The sequence below is a fragment of the Mytilus californianus genome, unplaced genomic scaffold, assembly GCF_021869535.1.
Source record: "Mytilus californianus isolate M0D057914Y unplaced genomic scaffold, xbMytCali1.0.p SCAF_12, whole genome shotgun sequence".
NCBI classification, from domain to species: domain Eukaryota; kingdom Metazoa; phylum Mollusca; class Bivalvia; order Mytilida; family Mytilidae; genus Mytilus; species Mytilus californianus.
Window position 1 is genome coordinate 29,316,898 of NW_026262604.1, and position 21,659 is coordinate 29,338,556.

The window sequence follows — 21,659 nt, forward strand, 5'->3', positions numbered from 1 at the left end:
ACAGTTAGGAGTCCCAACATTCTTTTATTCTTTTTCTTCTGCAGACTTCAGATGGTCAGAAATTGTAAATACAATTTTAAAACAGCAGGGTGACATGAGAAAAAGTGAAAATATGACATAGGATGAAAAATGTAAAGTTCTTTGTAGCAATCCTGTTCCAGCAACGAGAATGTTTGATCATAGATTCCATACATTTCTAAAGAATGTTATCATGTCAGAAGCTGAACCAATAGGCAAAATAACCGACTATAATTACCGAATTGAATTTCAACAAAGAGGTTCTCCCCACACACATTGTTTGTTTTGGGTAGAAAGTGCTCCAAAATTTGGCGAAGATGAAAATGAAGACATAATTACTTTTATTGACAAGTACATTACATGTGAGATACCAAATGAAAAGGAAGACAAACAGTTGCATGACATTGGTATGGCAGTACACCAAACACAGCAGAAATCTTTCAAAATCTTGTAAGAAAAGGGGAACAGTATGTCGTTTTAATTTCCCTAGACCTCCCTCAACTAGAACATTTATCTCAGAACCAAGTGATCCAGATAAGGATTCAGAGGAAGACGAAGAATGAGCAAAGGAAATATTGTCAGACTTATGAAAAGTTATAAAAAAGCATGAAGATGAAAACTTAGATGTATCTGAAATTTTCAAGAAGGCAGGACTAACTCAAGAAAGCTTTGAAACATATTATTGTTTATCACCAATCGAAATACAGTAGTTCATAAACGCCAGCCAAATGAAATAGACACCAATCAGTATAACCAACATATTTTGAGGGCTTGGGATGCAAACATGGACATACAATATATCTTCTGACATCAGACTCGGACTTCTCTTGAACTGAGTTTTAATGTGCGTATTGTTATGCGTTTACTTTTCTACATTGGCTAGAGGTATAGGGGGAGGGTTGAGATCTCATAAACATGTTTAACCCCGCCGCATTTTTGCGCCTGTCCCAAGTCAGGAGCCTCTAGCCTTTGTCAGTCTTGTATTATTTTTAATTTTAGTTTCTTTTTTTGTACAATTTGGAGTTTAGTATGGCGTTCATTATCACTGAACTAGTATATATATTTGTTTAGGGGCCAGCTGAAGGACGCCTCCGGGTGCGGGAATTTCTCGCTGCATTGAAGACCTGTTGGTGACCTTCTGCTGTTGTCTGTTCTATGGTCGGGTTGTTGTCTCTTTGACACATTCACCGTTTCCATTCTCAATTTTAATATATTTTGGATGCATTTGCCTGTGTTGTATACATTATAAGTAACATACGTAAAGCTGAGCGAGAGCTAGGATTACTCCTTCAACATACCACAAAATGAAGCTGAAGAAGAAAATTTGAATGCTCAACAGACTATGAAGAATATTCGAACTTCATACTTATACCCTAGGGAGATAAGGGCACAGGAAGCAGTATTTAGAGTAACTGGATTGAGATTAAGAGAATGTTCTAGGAAAGTAGAATTTATACCTGTTGGTGAAAACCTATGTAGAATGGGCATTCCTTTGAAAGACCTGGAGAAACAACAAAGTCTTAAGTCATCAAAAAGGAAAAGGAGTAATAGTGACAGTGAAGATGAAAATTAAAATAGTACATGGATGACCAATATAGAAGTTATAAAGGTAGACCACACATTGATATCTTTATTAAAATGTGTCTTGCAAGATTCTGTTCTGAATACAGTGTTATACTAGAATCACAATTACCTCAGAAAATTAATAAGGAAACAACCTTCAAACTTGATGACTCACTTGGATAAACTAGAAAGTGCACAAGAACTTCATCTGCTGTTATATATATCCACGTTTCTCACAGGAAAATTCCCCAGAAAAATACTTTCAAAGCATTTTGCAACTTTATTTACCATACAGGTATGATGAACAGTTAAAACCACCACTATTTCAAACATATGAGAATTTCTTCACCTGTGGAAGAGTTAAGTTTGATGGGGATATCACATTAAGTTCTGTAAAAGAAATTGTTATCAAAAACATGTCAGATTTTGTAAACAAGAGTGCACACGCTGAAATGTCTCGCCTTCTTTACTAACCATTGATTTTATGTTGATAGTCCTAAATATAAAGCTTTACTACAAGTAACACATACACTTAACATGATCCAAGAAAATGAGGTCAAGGTCAGATAAACCAAACGAGAAATACATGTACACCTTACAATCATTCAATAAACCAAACATAGTTGACCTATTGCTTATAGTTTCTAAGAAACAGTCTTAACCAAGAAAACTTAACATTGAACAATGAACCATGACAATGAGGTCAAGGTCAGATGAACCATGCCAGACAGACATGTACACCTTACAATCAATGTCTGCATTAAATATAGTTGACCTATTGCTTATAGTATCTAAGAAACAAACTTAACCATGAAAACTTAACATTGACCAATGAACCATGAAAATGAGGTCAAAGTCAGATGATACCTGCCAGACAGACATATACACCTTACAATCCTTCCAGACAACAAATATAGTTGATATATTGTTTATAGTTGAAGAAAAACAGACCAAAACACAAAAATTTTACACTGAGAAATGAACTGTGAAAATGAGGTCAAGGTCAAATAAAACCTGCGAGACTGACATATACATCATAAAATATTTCCATACACCAAATATAGTTGACCTATTGCATATAGTATTAGAAAAAAAGACCAAAACTCAAAAACTTAACTTTGACCACTGAACCATGAAAATGAGGTCAAGGTCAGATGACACCTAACAGTTGGACATGTACACCTTACATTCATTCCATATACTAAATATAGTAGACCTACTGCTTATAGTATCTGATATATGGACTTGACCACGAAAACTTAACCTTGTTCACTGATCCATGAAATGAGGTTGAGGTCGAATGAAAATTGTCTGACGGGATTGAGGACCTTGGAAGGTACGCACATACTAAATATAGTTATCCTATTACTCATAATAAGAAAGAAATAAACATTACAAAAAATGTTGACTTTTTTTTCAAGTAGTCACTGAAGCATGAAAATGAGATCAAGGACAATGGATAAATTACAGACGGAAACTTCATATCATAAGGCATCTATATACAAAGTATGAAGCATCCAGGTCTTCTAGCTTCTAAAATATAAAGCTTTTAAGAAGTTAGCTAACGCCGCCAACGCCGCCAACGCCGCCGGATCACTATCCCTATGTCGAGCTTTGTGCGACAAAAGTCGCAGGCTCGACAAAAATGGTCATGATTTAGAGGATGCAGAAAAGCAATTTCATGAAAAAGACCCAAAAGAAGATGCTTGGTGTGAGTTATGTCCAGAAGAAGTGAACAAAAGAGAATGTATAGAAAAGTAAAGTAACAAGTGTGATAGATTGATTGATTGATTGTTGGTTGCTTAACGTCCAGTGGCAAATATTTCATGCATATTCAGGACGAGAACAAAATTCACAATAAATACAATAGGTAGGTTCTGTTATATGGGCTTCCGGGATTAAGGTCGGGAGAAATTTAGACTGCTACGGGAAATGAGGGTATATTGGACAGGGACAGAAATTTAGCCTTGCAACAGGTCACCTACGGACCCCTCAAACAGTTGTTGCAAGGGTTCTTAACGTGCAACGAGCTTGGCACTCTCTTTACACGAGACATCAGATTTAACGTCCCCATTCTGACCGGACGTGGCTGCAAATTTGTACATCCCGCACAGCCAAACGGACGCCCCACTTTAGCAAGGGTTTTACTGCCGGTCGGAGGAAGACCAATGGTGACCATACTTCTATTCCCCAGTCACCCTTGGGGGCCAATTGTGATTGAGGAAGATTTATAAATACCAGATTTGAATAATGGAAAGAGCTCATCATCTGTTGGAACTAATTTGCTGTCTGATTCACTCATAAAAAATGAAATTATTCCGAGGATAAGAAGTTTGAATGTGAAACAGAGAAGAATTATCTACAAATTAAGAGATTGGTGCATTCAGAAATCAAATGGAAAAACACCAGAGCCTTCACATTGATTAATCACTGGAGGAGCCAGAACGGGTAAAAGTCACTTAATCACGTGTATACAATATGAAGCAACTCGAATATTAGCTCAAACTACAAATAATCTAGATGATCTCACAGTTCTGTTAACAGCTGCATTTTATATCCATGGATTGACAATTCATAGTGTTCTTGGAATTTTCAAATCACTTTCACCTGATCATGCAACTCCAAGTGAAGACCAAAATAATTCACTCAGAACAAAGTTAGAAAATTTGCAAATCTTGATTATTGATGAAATTTCAATGGTCAATAAGAAATTATTGTTTTTTGTTCATGATCGTCTTAGACAAGTGAAGAAAATACCGGAGAATTGTTTATTTGGGGGTGTTTCGGTAATTGCTGTTGGCGATTTTTATCAGTTACCACCTGTAAGAACAAAAAGGGTAGACAAATTGTATGTACATGATCCCTCTGATGCCTCAGCTCAGCTATGGAATGGCTTGTTTGAAATTGCTGAGTTGGATGAAATAATGCGTCAACGTAAGGATGGAATATTTGCAGAACTACTAAATAGATTGCGAGTTAAGCAGAATAATGAAAGTGTGTTATCCTCTGATAAAGAAACGTTACAACACTGCTTTGGTGATGGCCCCAATGAAGCCTTGCACATATAATCTACAAATGCAGCGGTAGATAACTTTAACAAGGAGATGATAATGAAGATATTTACAGGATGATAACACAGACACAGAAGTCAATGATATTTTATCAAAGAACACTATTCGTGAACTATCGGCCAATGTAAAATCGTTGACCAAAACTGTGGTGGACCTTCAGAAGAATGCTGCCGGAAGTGATTTATCATGTAATCAAAAGTCAATCTTCGTCTCCAATAATTGAAACACAGGGAAATAGTGATTCCATGGAAGTGTCTGCTGGTATGTTCCCGCACATGCAAACAGTGTCACAAACCCAGCGACAAAATATCAAAGAAGGCAAGTACATTAATTTAGTTTCTCTGCTAATTCCTGCACATGAAAATCAAAGTGATGCTCAGCAAATAGAGGAAGATGGTTCTATTCTCCTTCTTAAACCCAAAGATCATCGCCTGCAACGTGACTTATCTATACATGAATACAGAGGCATTTAACATTTTCAAAAACATTGTTTGCGAATTTGAAGATCGTCGTGTAGAACTCGACATGTTTTTACAAGATATCATAGAAATGGCTACTAAATTTAAAGGGAACATTTTCTATGAATACCACAATGTGTTTGCTAAGAAAGTTGCAGCAATCTAAATAACTAATGGTTTTACCGTTGACTGATCGATTAGAGATGAGAAACTCTATTCTTCAGTTTGCTTAGGGAGAGCTATAAGTACATGTGGCGTATGTGGAAGTTCTTTGCATAGCACTGAAATGTGTTACTTATCCGATACCTCACAGGGTAAAAGCTACCATTCTCAACAAAAGCGCAGTCTTACAACACCTTATTCTAAGCCACAAACAAGTGTCGATATTGACCCATACGGAAAACCCGAGCTATTGCACAAAGGGAAAGAAATCTGCAATTATTATCTCGCTGGTAATTGCTACAGAGGATCCGCGTGCCGCTATGCTCATGTTGACATGAATATAAAATCGTAAACTCAAAGCAAACCTTCGACAATTGTATCAAAAACTGCTAAACAAGCAAATATACGACTAGATAACGATAATTTATATATGCATGCCTCGACACCAATTAATGTAGATAAATTAGCATGGGAGTTACAAAGACATCCAGATAGATATTTTGTTAATTCATTAATTAACGACCCCCAAGGGTGACTGGGGAATAGAAGTATGGTCACCATTGGTCTTCCTCCGACCGGCAGTAAAACCCTTGCTAAAGTGGGGCGTCCGTTTGGCTGTGCGGGATGTACAAATTTGCAGCCACGTCCGGTCAGAATGGGGACGTTAAATCCGATGCCTCGTGTCAAGAGAGTGCCACGCTCTTTGCACTTTAAGAACCCTTGCAACAACTCTTTGAGGGGTCCGTAGGTGACCTGTTGCAAGGCTAAATTTCTGTCCCTATCCAATATACCCTCATTTCCCGTGGCAGTCTAAATGTCTCCGACCTTTATCCCGGAAGCCCCTATTACAGAACCTACCTATTGTATTTATTGTTAACTTGTTCTCGTCCTGAATATGCATGAAATATTTGCCACTGGACGTTAAGCAACCAACAATCAATCAATCATTAATTAACGGGTTACGTAAAGTAATTTTTAAAGGCGTATCATCTTTGCCGGAAAAAGTTTTAGAATGTAAAAACCTGCTTTCTACTACAAAATGTCCAGATGATGTTTCCGATATTAGTCAAATCAGAATTAGGACAATAATTTTGTTAAAGGCCCATTTACAAAAGCACCTTTTGATATATATAGGGTTAGTCCTGTCGGCATTGTTGAAGGTAAATATTCTAAAAAGGAAAGACTTATACTTGATTTATCTACACCTCACAATAACGACAAGCAAAGTAGTGTCAACGACCTCATCAACAAAGAGGATTTTTCGGTAAAATCGATGATGCCTTTAAAATCATCAAAGAATACGGTTTTACCTCAAGGTGTTGTAAATTGGACGTATCTAATGCATTTAAATTAATTCCTATTCATTCGAGTTTATGGCATTTATATGGATTTAAATGTGAAAATAGGTATTACTTTTACACTAGATTAGCATTTGGATGTCGTTCAAGTCCTAAAATTTTTGATTGATTTATCTAGTGCTATGTGTTGGATTTTACACAATAATTATGGAATTAATACAGTTCTGCATCTACTAGATGATTTTTTAACAATCGACAGACCTTTTTAGCAAACGCCGACGCTACTATGAAAATCTTAGTTTCCGTGTTTGCTTCACTTGAAATTCCGATCCTAACACATAAAACTTTTATGACCAGTAACATGCATCGAATACTTGGGTATTATTTTGGACACCATTCGTATGGAAGCTAGATTACCCACAGATAAATTATGTCGAATCAAGGAATATCTACTTCTTTTCATCAATCGCAAAACATTTTCAAAACGTGAGATGTTAAGTTTATTGGGTAATTTAAATTTTGCTATGAGAGTCATTATCCCAGGGAGATCTTTTATATCGTATCTCCTTAACATCGCTCACTCTGTTAAAGAACTTCATCACCATGTCACTTTAAATTCTTGTTGTAGAAATGATTTATCATTGTGGTATAAGTTCTTAGATCAGTGGAATGGAATTTCGTTCTTTATTGATGATAATATAGTAAATGCGTCTGATTTTGATTTATATACTGATGTTGCGTCAACCGTGGGATTTGGGGGTTATTTCAAAAATCGCTGGTTTCAAGCGTTATGGCCCGAGAAATGAAATTAGATACGGAATTATCATTGTCTATGGCTTACATGGAATTATATCCGATAGTAATTGCTGCGATTATATGGGGTAATGAGTGGTCAGGGAAGCGTATCATATTTCACCGAGATAATATGGCTACAGTCTTAATTATCAAGAAAGGAAGTTCAAAATCATTAGAAATTATAAGATTGATGAGACGTCTAACTTTGTGCTCCGCAAAATATAATTTTATTATTAACACCACTCATGTAGCCGGAAAATGTAATACTGTAGCAGATGCTCTATCTCGATTTCAGATGGACCGATTTCGTCAACTGTGTCCGACAGCATCAGTGGAACCTTGTCACTGCCCGCCCCACTCAGAAATTCTGTGGAATTGAGTTGTGTAATTAATAATTTGTGGAGTAAAAGCATAAATAGTGCTACAAGAGATGTATACACATCTGGATATAAGTGTTTTCTTAAATTCCGTACCTCCCAATTCGAGGGAGAAGAAATCATTGGAAATGTAATGTCTAATATTTCTGAGGATATATTAATTTGTTTTGTATCATATTGCCAGTCAGTGTTAGGGTTGAAATATTCTACTATCAAGTTATGTCTTGCTAGAGTACGTCATTTTTCTATTGCTAAGTTGTAGTGTCAAACCTTAGTTGATAATGTAGGTAAGCCTTTGCTACGTTTACAAAATATTCTGAATGGAATAAAGAAAATCGAAAACAAAAGTGTACGACAAAAACTACCGATTACTTATAGTGTGCTTTATCAAATTTACCAACATTTACAGGAAGGTATTTTCGATCCGCATTTAGATTTTACTATTTAAACTGCAGCTGTTATAGGATTTTTCGGTTTCCTGCGTTTTTCTGAATTTACATGCAAACAGTCATTCGATTCATCTTTAAACTTAACTATGGATGATGTAGTATTTGTATCTGATTGTCAAGTTAATTTACGTTTAAGGGCATCCAAAACCGACATTTTTCGTCATGGAGTAAATATTAAACTTTTTAAAACTAATTATAATATTTGTCCATATGTACAGTTGTCAAAATACGTACCATCCAGGAAACTGAACGGTGCAACAGATAATGATCCGCCATTGGTTGACAGTAGTAATTTAGCTTTACGCAGATCGTTATTTATAGACAAATTGAAAGCAATTCTATCGCATTTAGGTTTTAAATACAGTGGACATTCTTTCAGAATAGGAGCAGCCACAACTTGTAGTTCTAATGGTATCCAAGATCATATGATTCAAACCTTAGGACGTTGGACATCTGACTGTTACACTCGTTATATCAGAACATCTGAAGTTGACATTCGTCAAGCTCTGTTGAGAATTTGCAAATAATTACGATTCTTTAGTTCACATCAAATATTAGTACAATTTTGTTTTTTACTTCGTATGTGACATTTAATGATTTATTATTATTTTTTGTATTTTGTTAGATTACCAATTTCTGCTTATTTTTGTAAAGTTGCTCTAATTAGGTGAAAACATGTAAATAAGTAACAAATATTCAATTTGGCACGACCACTGTCTCGGAATAATTTTGGGGATACTCAATGCGTTACAAGGGCAGCATGTGTAGCATTTCGTTTGTTTCGTTTGAGCAATGTAATAATGGATTTCATCCATTCTTTACTTGTCACAAAATTATTACCTGAGTTATCATGCAGCCCTGAATAAAACGGGTAACTAGGCAGCCCTCGTCGGGTGAACGAATCATTTTTTTGTCCATTTGACAGTTCTTTTGGATACATGTTTTAGTGTGCAAAAGGTTTTTTTCACTCGAGGTTATCCGTCTAAGGTTGCAAAGTGAGCCCATACCCTCTAAGCATGGGCTGGGCCAGCGCTCAACATGCCGGTATTAAAATTAAACTAAAATAAAATAAAAGAGTGGGTATACTTGAGTTACCTATGTTTGATATGGGATAGGCTAGCGCTCAACATTTCACTCGAAGTAACACATTGTTATTTGAATTATGCTTCGAGCTCTTGTAAATACTCTCTTTTAAAAGGCTCGCTTTGCAATAGGTTCACATTGTTTGAGGTTTCATTCAATACTCTACGAGTTATGTTTCTGTTTGATGTATACTAAAGTGGCTCGTGACTTTCTCCTTAAATAATATGGTCAAAGTTATTTGAAGTCACGGTACTACATCTACACTCTGTCGTATAGTGCAAGTGCCTCGATAGATGCTCGAATAATGTTAATTTAATTGAATTATGTTTTCTATTTTTTATCTTTATTTTTAAATACATATCAATTGCTAGCGTGTTGCCCGTAACGCCAATTTCATATTTTTATATTTTTTTACTATTATTATGTTGTTTATTTCTCTTATATATATATATATGATAACTTGAATACAAGCCTGTGTAATTATATTGATTGTTGGTTGCTTAACGTCCAGTGGCAAATATTTCATGCATATTCAAGACGAGAACAAATTAACAATAAATACAATAGGTAGGTTCTGTAATGTAGGCCATCCGGGAAGAAGGTCGGGCAAATTTAGTCTGCCACTGGAAAATGAGAGTAAATTGGATAGGGACAGCAATTTTGCCTTACAACAGGTCACCTACGGACCCCTTAAAGAGTTGTTGCAAGGGTTTTTAACATGCAGAGAGCGTGGCATTCTCTTCACGAGGCATCGGATTTAACGTCCCCATTCTGACCGGACGTAGCTGCGTACTTGTACATCCCGCACAGCCAAACGGACGCCCCACTTTAGCGAGGGTTTTACCGCCGGTCGGAGGAAGACCAATGGTGACCATATTTCTATTCCCCAGTCACCCTTGGGGGCTGTGTAATTATATATAATAAATATTAGTCATTCATGATTGATTTGATTACTTTCACTTAGGTGTCAATTTGTTATACTTCATCAGTCGTTCTTGATCTGTATCTATGACAGATTTAATCTGTACCGTTATACACATTTAAATCTTAAACAGCGGGAGAAAGGTCATCGCTCGTTCAAATCTTTATCAATAGAAACACGGCTCATAAATCCAGACTTTAGAAGTGCTTATTATATTTGTCTAACTGAAACCTGGGCTAATCAAGAACTCATTTACTTTGAAATGATGGGATATGATGGTTTTCATTTGCCCAAATCTCTAACTTTCGAATATGACAATTTCGTTTTATTCTTCTTTAAAGGAAATGTAGTATGGTAGTGTATGTGTTTTTTACAAGCTTTCTTCAGAAACTGAAATATGCAACTTGACCTTAAACTTAGAATGTATAGTTTTCAAGATAACAAGTAAAAATATTTTAGCTGCTACTGTTTACAGAACTCAGAAGTATAATCTAGGAAATTTTTTAGAGAACTTGGAGATATTAATCTGTAAGTTGGAAGACTTATCAGAAAAAAAATTGTAATTGGTGATTTTAATCAAGATATTTTGAAAGGTGGTTGTACAGTATTTAATTTCATGTCAACAAAAGGCTTCAGACAGCTTGTTAGTAGTCCAACAACAGAAGTTGGAACTCTTATTGAACAAGTGTATGTAAAAGGATGTCTTCATACACAGGTTGCTATTATTCCAACATATTACAGCTATCATGAGGCACTGAAAATAGTTATTCCATATGACTGTAACGGGTAAGAAAAAAATTTGGTAGAACCAACAGAGCCATAAATATGAACAGTATTAAACGAATGTTAGTTTTAATTTTGATTTTAAGCATAGCATAAATTATGCCTCCTGGAGTCCAACCCTTCGTCCCCGAAGTAGGAGGTGGATATCAGCACTAAAACATGATTTAGTGCTGATAACAAACAGTAAAATCACAAAAATACTGAACTCCGAGGAGAATTCAAAAAGGAAAGTCCCCAATCAAATGGCAAAATCAAAAGTTCCAAACACATCAAACGAATGGATAACAACTGTCATATTCCTGACTTAGTCCAGGCATTTTCTTAAGTAGAAAATGGTGGATTGAACATGGTTTTATAGCTAGCTAAACCTCTCACTTGTATGACAGTCGCATCAAATTCCATTATATTGACAACGATGCGTGATCAAAACAAACAGACACAATAGGTAAATATGTCAAAAATAGGGGTACAGCAGTCAACATTGTGTTATCATCTTAATCACTATAAAAACAAACAAATGTAACAAAGAAGCACAAAAAGGCATTCATCAAATTTAACATCCTCATTTTGCTTATATTATACGATTTTATTTATCTATGTAAAATCCACCCATAAAGGATGGAAGGTTTTAAGTACTGGCGTAAAATCGCGCGTTTGAAATTCGCACAGGTCACTGGCAACAGATACCATATTTGACCATTTTAGTTGATAAAGTGTTTGGTCATCCTGAATGTGCATGAAATATTTCCCTCTGGATGCTAAGCAAACAACAATTCAATCTGTTTAATAATTTAGATAATTTCATAAAGTTATACACATTTCAATGTTTATTTCATAATACTATATCGTATTGTCACTGTGACGATCAATGACTAACATTTAAATATATGTTTACCAAAAAAAGATATATGCAGCAGCATCAACATACAATTTTAGACATTCTCCAGGAATTGTAAATATAATAATTGATCATCAAGAATATATTTTCTAGAATGAAAATCGACATTCTCAAGAAAATTTCCTCAGTGAGAACAGTATTAAACGCAATTGTTTCAGCTCTTGTGCATTGTTTACTATATAACTGCCATGAGGTGGGATAGTTGATAATGACTAATCAGCAAAGAAAGAAGATGTGACTATTAAACATGGTTGTTTATAACGGAGGCTTGTAGTACTGGAAAGTCATACATTTTATTTCAATAAAACAATGTAATTATCTTGTATTTAACCTTGATGCATTTCAGGGTATCATTGCTATTTTCGAAAAAGTATGTAAACATGAAAGGATAGCTATAATCTGAGGTGGAAAGATTGTTCCTTTAATTGTAAGATTGATTGATTGTTGGTTGCTTAACGTCCAGTGTAAAATATTTCATGCATATTCAGGACGAGAACAAATTAACAATACATACAAGAGGTAGGTTCTGTAATAGAGGCGTCTGGGATTGAGGTCGGAGAAATTTAGACTGCCACGGGAAATTAGGGTATATTGGATAGGGACAGAAATTTAGCCTTGCAACAGGTCACCTACGGACCCCTCAAAGAGTTGTTGCAAGGGTTCTTAACGTGCAAAGAGCGTGGAACTCTCTTTACACGAGGCATCGGATTTAACGTCCCCATTCTGACCGGACGTGGCTGCAAATTTGTACATCCCGCACAGCCAAACGGACGCCTCACTTTGACGAGGGTTTTACCGCCGGTCGGAGGAAGACCAATGGTGACCATACTTCTATTCCCCAGTCACCCTTGGGGGTTTTAATTGTATGAGAATATCTTGTTAGGTATAGGGTAATTAAGACTTGTCACTCATTTATGTATTGAAATATGAATGATATGAATGTTTCTTCTTTGCAATTGATAACTAATAAATGTCTATGAATTTAGTACCTGTATTATACATTAACAGTAATTTTATTATGTTGACAGAACTGGCATATGTAGGAGAAGCTAGGTTTGGTGTCAAGATGAACAAATCTAAACTTTAAATATGCAAGGCTTCTGCCAAGACACATGAAAAGCTAATTCTAAACTTACTAGGATTTGTATTTAATAAAGAGGAGGTGCAAAATTGCACTCTGTACGGGAATCCTCAGCTCAACAAGAGGCCTTTAGATGAAAACAAAAAGTATGCTTTGAAAAGTAAGTTCTCTTAAACGGCCAATAGATATTAAAAATACCTTTTATCCGTATATGCTGACATTTGACCTTTCGTTATGGAGAAGCATATTAAATATTAATGCAGATAAACAAATCAGTTTATCACACGGAAAGACATATTGGTGAGGAAGAAGAAATGGGAAATAATTGTCTTGGAGAAAAACTAAATGGATTAAAATGACAAATAAAGTAGAACAATCCTATATTTTAAAATCTAAATAACTTCATAATTTGCTTGTTTTATTTCTCTATTGTCATGATTGCATGTCAAAAGAGAATAATGTTTCACTAATATATATTTGATTGATTGATTGATTGATTGTTGGTTGCTTAACGTCCAGTGGCAAATTTTTCATGCATATTCAGGACGAGAACAAATTAACAATAAATACAATAGGTAGGTTATATAATAGCTTAAAGTTGCTCAGATTGATAACGTTTCTGGTATGTTGTAAAAGAACTTCCTTACTAAGCACGATGTCGAAATACACATAGGAAAATATGTACTAGTTATCAAAAGTGAAAAGATAAAACTTAAAAAAAAAGAGCAAAGTAATGTATGCGGTAAGATTTCTTTATCACTAAACTTATTGATAGTGAGTCAGGATTAGATATTAGACAAATCATTAGTAGAATTACAAAAAGTGTTCTTTGCATTTGATAAATATGAACCAGAAGACAGTCAAGTAAAATTAAAATATTGTGGTAGGGTTAGTCATTGGTGTTGATACTCTTGAAGGTCAAGCTGAGACACTATCACTTGAAAAGGGAAGCAAGTACTGCCTGAGTATTTACAGCATGTAGAAGTTAATTCATGAAAACTTTAGTGTGGGCGCTGACTTTAGCATAAAGAAGAAGTTGTTCACAGCAGAGGAGACAGGTTGTACCCCCTATAGAAAATGTGGGAGGTAGGGGCATTCCTACACTCCAATATTTACATCAGTAGATTTAATTGCATTAATTACATGTATATAGTAACAATATGAATATGGTAAAAGGTTACATTTTTGCCTATGCAATATATGAAAAGGTATACATTTATAAAATATTTATTATATGACAAGGGTGGGCTAACAGGACCCCTATCAATAAAGTATTTAAGTATTTGGCTTTGGGCTTTCCTGGTGAAGGTTTATCCTGCAAAGCGCTTTAGAGGCATGAAATTTATAACGTGTTGTTTTCATTTTTTCTATACTAACAATGTCAAAGTTATTTTTCTCTCTTTCCATCTACCTGTGTGACGTGGCTTATCAGGTATGACATGATAAAAGTTTTGTCGTTTCTGTGATGTTTTCATTTGATGAAACAACATACGAGACTTATTTCAAATCGAGATATGAGGAAACAATAAGTGTGTCTATGATTGCCGAATATCTTTAAACGAAAGGGGATCATGTATATTTTGATCTCACTATAGTCATGAAATTGAGAATTTAAACATTAAAACTACAAACGACAAGGTTATTTTCTTTTACCTGTATGTGACGTAGCTTATTTGGTTACCTGGAACCCACCTTAACAAGTTGACATGATAGCATTTCGAAGTCGAGGCTTAGAAACATGGGCATCATACTAATACACTTGGACGAGGTGATTGAGTATATGGTTATTTATACCTATTTGATGGATACATTTACCGATAGTACATATCATTAATGTTGTCTAAATACTGCAATCGATTACAGTGTAAGACATGTGCAGTGCTGGCAGTTTAATCCTCATTTTAATTAATGGTAGCGGTCCACCTACGGAAGGCCTCTTAAAATGGTTATGACCTGTATTGAATTGAACGATCTAGGCGGATTAAGTTTTTTGACATACTTACAACGACAAAGTTATGTTACTGTACGTATCTATGAATGCCGAATATTTTTAAACCGAAAGGGCATCATATAGTTATAAGAAGATGTGGTATGAGTGTCAATAAGACAACTCTCCATCATGTATTCATCTATCTCAAAGTGTAGTCATGAAATTGAGAATTTAAACAGAGCTATAAACGACAAAATTCTTTTCGTTTACCTGTATGTGACGTAGTTAATTTAGTCACCTGGATAACAATACGAAGTCCAGACTTAGAAACGCGAGAATCGTACCTATATTCTGTGAAGTCTCTTCACTAATAATGTCTACATACTGAAATCTGATAACAAGGTAGACCTTTACAGTGTTGGTCGTGTAATCCTAATTTTTAATTAATTGTGACGATTACCCTAGTGGGGCCTCTAAATTTGAGTATGGCCCGTGTTCCTTAGGCTACGCGTAATAAAAAAACAACTCGTTTATGGTGTTATTGAAAGCCAAAATTCTATGAACTAAAAGGAATATCATAGCTTTAATGTCTACAGTGAACAAACTTGTTACATTGGTAAAAATAACACTTCGTAATAAGAACGACAAAGTTATTTTCAATCTACCTGAATGACCGATCATTATTTTCTTGATGTTCGTATGTCATAATTGAGAAATAATTGACATTTTATAAATACATAGGAAAGGATAAGTTTATGGAAAATTTGTAGCCTGTATTTTTGTGTCGATTTAACAATCTTGGACGAGGTGATTGAGTATATGGTTATTTATTCCTATTTGATGGATACATTTACCCATAGTACATATATGTTAAATTCGAAATGTTTAAAAGCATTATATATTTTAGACCAATCTCAGTAATTAACTGTTCCAACATTATCTGAAATTGTCTATAAGTAACAGGAACACATAATTAATTCTTGATAAAACAATAAGCTGGACTCTTATCAGAAGTACAAACTAAAGACAATGGAGAATCTGGTTTTGAGACTAGAGTTATCAATAATTCTCTCTCACTAAACTGAATGGTTTTCGATCATTTAATATTTATCAATAATAGCTTACGCTACGCTTAAAATCGAAAAGAATACTTTTTCTGCCAAGCTGCTTATTATGATCAAAAGAAGAAACAGAAAATGGAACCAAATTAAATTTTCTAAACATAAGAAAAAAAAAACAAATGAAATAAAAATCTCCTACAATAAAACAAATAAAGTACCAATTGTTAAACTGCATATTTCGATTATTATTGCAGTCTGAAATTTTCAAGCGATATCATTTACAGACAGTTTAATGTCTTCTTTGAAAATCAAATACAGTCTTGACGTGAAAATGTCATCTCCCGTTACACAATGAGTCGACAGAATAAAAATTCCTTACATCCGGCATCACACATAACCCCACACCTCGGGCCCCCCCCCAAAAAAAAAAATTTTAACAACACCTCAAAATACCTTCATTTAAAGCAAAAAGGCCACTAAATTTCACAAAAAAAGCAAAAAAAAACCCCAAAAAAAACAGCAAAAAAACTTTGCTCCCAAAAATATTTTTTTTTTACTTTTTGATAAAAAAAACCTTAAAAACTCCAAAAAAAAAACAACAAAAAAAATTTCAAAAAAACAAAAATAAAAAAAAGGTCGGGAGAACAGGCATAGAAAGAATTCTGTGGGATTTGAGAGAAAAAAAATCAATTTTTACTTTAAAAAATGAAACAACCTACAGCTCCCGATTTATCAATGGATATACCATTATATCCAGAATTACCTACAGAAGATGGACAAAATTATAGACTACAAAAAATAACAGAAATAGAAAAAACATTAATAAATGAGAGAGATAAACGTAAATCACTATACAAGAAATATAAACGCGGAGTCAATGTTACTGATGGTGTCGATACAAGTTTAATTTCGACTTCCGTTGTTTTAGCTGGTATAGGAATAGCTTTTCCTATCTTGCTTCCAATACAAATTACAGCTATTGTATGTGGAAGTTTAGGAGGTTTAATTAAATTTGCTAGACGCAAGTTAACAACAAAATCAAAGAAACACTACGAAATTAAAACAATGGCAGAATGCAAGTTAAACAGTATAAAAGATTTAATATCAAAATCTTTAACTGATGGAAAGATAAGTGAGAATGAATTTAAATTGATTTTAGATGAATTGGAAAAATACAATAAAATGAAAGAAAATATACGTACAAAACAAACACAAACAGTATTGAACGACAGCGAAAGAAAGAAATTGATAGAAGACACAGAAGCTAGAGTAAGAAGTGAATTAAAAAAAAAAATGGAAAATATCTAATTTTTTTTAACAAAATTACAATAGTTAATGACCCTCCCCCAATGTATGAACTATAAAAATTTTTGATGTAAAAAATGGCTGAAGGAGGTGTTGAGTTTGGAAATCCTTTATTTGATCGTGATGATTATGATGAAGAAAAAGAAACTACTTTTCGAAATGATGAAGAATTTCAAAGTTCTATAGACAAGGAAACTGAGGTATTAAGAGATTTATCAGAAAATGACACTAAAATTCGCGAAAAAGAAATTACCGAAAAAATGATAAAAAGATTTTATAACGAAAATAATGAATTATATTCAAACAAAAATTACAAAGATTTTTTTACCAAAGAAGATTTTAATGGAAGAACAATGTTGTATGTAAAAGATAAATATGGTAGGGAAATTGCATTAACATATTATCAAAAAGGAGTATTAAAATTTTATAAATTTAGCACTATTCAAAGAGAATACGGTGTTGGTGGTACCGAATTTATCAAAGATGTTTTGGGTGTAGACGATTATAAAATATCTGATAAAATAATAGAAGGTAGAGCAGAGTTTCAGAGAATGTTAAATGAAACACCAATTCGTGAACTCAATAATATAGAAATTCCATTAAAAGAAATATCTACACAAGAAGTACAAGAATTATTAGAAACAGCAAGCAATACCGAAACATCTGTGAAAGAAATAGAAACTTCTTTTATAGAAGAAGGAGTAACTTACAAAGAAATGGAAACACAAACAGATATGACAAAAAGAGAGATGGATGGTGTAATCAGTGCAATGACATCAGTAAAAGAAGAGATTGCAAATGAATTAGCAAAACTGAATGAAACAAATAAAGACTTAACAAAAGAAAATACCAAATTAGAACAAGCAAAAGAAAATGATGATAAATTTCAAATAAATAGAATAAGTAGTAGAATAAGAGATTTAGAATCTGAGAGAAGTGCGAGACTAGAAGTAATTAATATTAATAAAGAAAAACTACGTAGTCAGGTAAACAGAATTAAAGAAACAATAAATAAAGTGTTATACGAAGACAAAACATTAGGTGAAAGAATAAGAACATTATTCAGAGAACAAGGAATAACAATAGTTAGTGTTTTGACTGCTTTTGGAATGATTATTGGTGTTATTGTTGAGGCATTTACTGGTGGAACTACTTCCCCTTCACCAACTCCTCCGTCAAAAGGTGGTGCACAAGATTGGATAAAAAAACAATTAAAAAATCTTGGAAAACTATTATCTTTTCTTGCAGGAAAATTAGCAGCTGCATTACCAGGTATTATTGGTTCTATTGTATCTTGGTTGTTATCTACAACCGGAAATATTGTTAATTGGTTTGCAAACAACTTGTGGGCTTTGCTTGTTTTGGTTGTTGGTTTATTGTATGCTGCTGCTAGGGAATATTTAAAAAAATAAATTAATAAATTTTATAAATAATAAGTGCTGTAATACCCAAAACAATACTTCCAAATATTATTGCTTTTTTATTATCTTCGTGTTCTTCATGTTCATTTTTTTGTATTGGTTCTATTTGTATTGGTTCTATTTGAACTGGTTCTGATTTTTTTGGTTCTGATTGAGATTGTTGAATCAATTTTGGTTTATTTGGTTTAAAATCAACAGGATCGAGACCGGTAAAATCAAAATTTTTATTATTTAAATCATCATTTAAACCGAGTGTTTGATTTTCTGTTGCAATTACAATTTTGTTATTATAACCAACAATGGTATCAATTTGTAATACCATATCACTGGGAGACATATATAAACCAAGTCCATAAGCATAATCAACTTTACTTCTTGCGTATTTTAAAACATTTTGATATTTTTTTATCTGAGTGGGTAAATCGATAGGACTATTAATAACATCTTGAACATTTGCTAAGAATTGTTTTTGTGCATCAAATCCTGTTCCTACTTTTAATATTTCTACCCTTGTTTGAGATTGTGCCCTTTTCTGTTGCAATTACAATTTTGTTATTATAACCAACAATGGTATCAATTTGTAATACCATATCACTGGGAGACATATATAAACCAAGTCCATAAGCATAATCAACTTTACTTCTTGCGTATTTTAAAACATTTTGATATTTTTTTATCTGAGTGGGTAAATCGATAGGACTATTAATAACATCTTGAACATTTGCTAAGAATTGTTTTTGTGCATCAAATCCTGTTCCTACTTTTAATATTTCTACCCTTGTTTGAGATTGTGCCCCTAATAATGCCCATACAAACATTCTAATACTTTCATTGATACGTTCAATACCTGCTTTTGTAAAACCCTCTGATTTATCTAATATAAATGTTGTCCAAGCCATACTTATATCTTTTTTATGACGAATTGTATCATGAATATTAAAGAAGGGACCATCATTTAAGTGATTTTGTCTATATTCACCACTTGGTTTATAATATTCAGAAAAAGTTCCTAATCCTTTAGATGATGATTCTACTTTTTGTCTCCAATCTGTATTTGGAGAAACATCAAATTCATTGCATAATTTTTGATATGCAGCTTTGTCATATGGGTTTTTGTAATAACAGAAAGAAGAATCTGTTGGTAAAGGTGATTTAAATTCTTTTAAAATTCTGGCAATGCAATAATATAAGTGAAATGTATAAAGTGATTTAGTAAGATTTGAAGTGTTTTGTATATGGTTATTGTAGGAAACACCACATCCTATACTTGCACACCAGACTGCAAAGTTTAACTGACATTGCCACCAATCAAACGAAGAATGAATCCATGTATTCCATGGTTCGTTGGTGTGTAATGATGGGTTTTGATATTTTTGAAATAAATCGGGGAAAGCTGTTTTAAAGTTTTCTTTTTGATTTACAAATATTATTTGATCGAAAAGATTTATATCTTTTTTAGAATACTTAACACTTGGATTATATGATACATTTGGATTATATTTAAATTCTTTTGTAATCTAAAAATAACACATTTTTTTTATATTAAAAATGTATCATACTATTTCAAATATTGATAAGACAATAAACTTACAACAATACATTGATAACAGAGATGGAAATAAACGTATTGGTTTAAAATCTATAAGATATAATGTAGGTTGGTATAATGTTTATGATGGAGTTATAAGACAAACAGGAGAAAGACTTCATAGGATTAAAGATGGTTATTATAGTTTCCAACAAATAGCGGATGAATTTAAAAAAAAAGATATTGTATTATCCGTAAATGAAACAAATGGTATTGTTTCATTAAACACTCCTATTGAGTTAAGGATAAATGAAGATTTGAAAAATATGTTAGGATTTAATAATGAACGTAAATTCGAACCTAATGAATAATTTATGGAAAAAAATTTGTAGATTTTGCTATCCATAAATCATTGTTTATCCATTTGGAACAAGTTAGCACTTCTTATAATTATCTTGATGGTATGCCGAGTACTTTGTTGGCTGTTGTTCCAGTTGAAAATAAAGAGTTTGGGGATATTATAACAATAAGATTTGAGAATCCGGAATATAAGTATTTGGTAAATGGTGATATAACAGAATTGAAATTAGAAATAAGAGACGAAAATAATAAAAAGATAATTAATAATTTACCAATTAATTGTGTTTTAGAAATTGTATAATTTATTTAATAAAATGAGCATACTTGGTGTCAAGAAAAAACACGTAGATACATCGGAAATAAAAAAGGAAATATTAAATATGAAGAGTGAGCTTCGAACAATGGATACTAAGGATAGAGATTTACGCCGGAGTGTCGCTGCCCTAACCATCAGAGTTTTAAATGTTGAAAATATAGTTACTAATATTAAAAATAAACCAGACAGAAAAATAATAAGTATAAATGCTGGAATTGATGGTTCAATACATACAAATCAAATGTTTAATTTTGGTGATGGTGGTGGTTATTATGTAATGAACTTTCCAGGACAAATATTGGGTATGAGTTTAGTAAGTCTGAAAACAAACACAGATGATATAGCCGTTATGATGACTGTTAATAATAATGAGCCATATGGTTACGGAATAAGTTTGGGTAGTAGTGTCACACACAGTTATTATAACTTTAATACACCTTTTGAAGTTAAGGCTGGAGATATAATAGGTTTTGTTAGTAAGAGTGATAATTCTTCATGTATCAATACTCTAGTATCAGCGGTAATTGAATTATTTTTATAACAAATTTAATCCTTAAAAATGTCGGCATACGGAAACAAATTAAATCCTTACAGAAAAATAAGAGAACCTCGTGGTGTGAAAGGTATTCGTCAAAGTGTAGTAATAACTAATAATCCTTCAACTATTGATCAAAATCAACAGCTATTAGTGAGATTCCCCAATCTAAGCAATAATGATGTTACTGTTCCAGGAACAACAAGATTAACATTTGAGATAGATCTTACATCATCTACAGACGA

At 33.4% G+C, this 21,659-nt stretch overlaps 1 protein-coding gene across 1 annotated transcript in view; it reads left to right on the forward strand.

Moving 5' to 3' along the window:
* Positions 1-18,681, forward strand: part of LOC127721638 (uncharacterized) — a 69,001-nt gene extending 50,320 nt beyond the window's left edge. Inside the window, exon 2 of the mRNA XM_052228412.1 lies at positions 18,241-18,681. Within this exon, the coding sequence (XP_052084372.1) occupies positions 18,241-18,666 (426 nt within the window). The 3' untranslated portion in view covers positions 18,667-18,681. The remainder of the gene's footprint in view (positions 1-18,240) is intronic.
* The last annotated feature ends 2,978 nt before the right edge of the window (positions 18,682-21,659 follow it).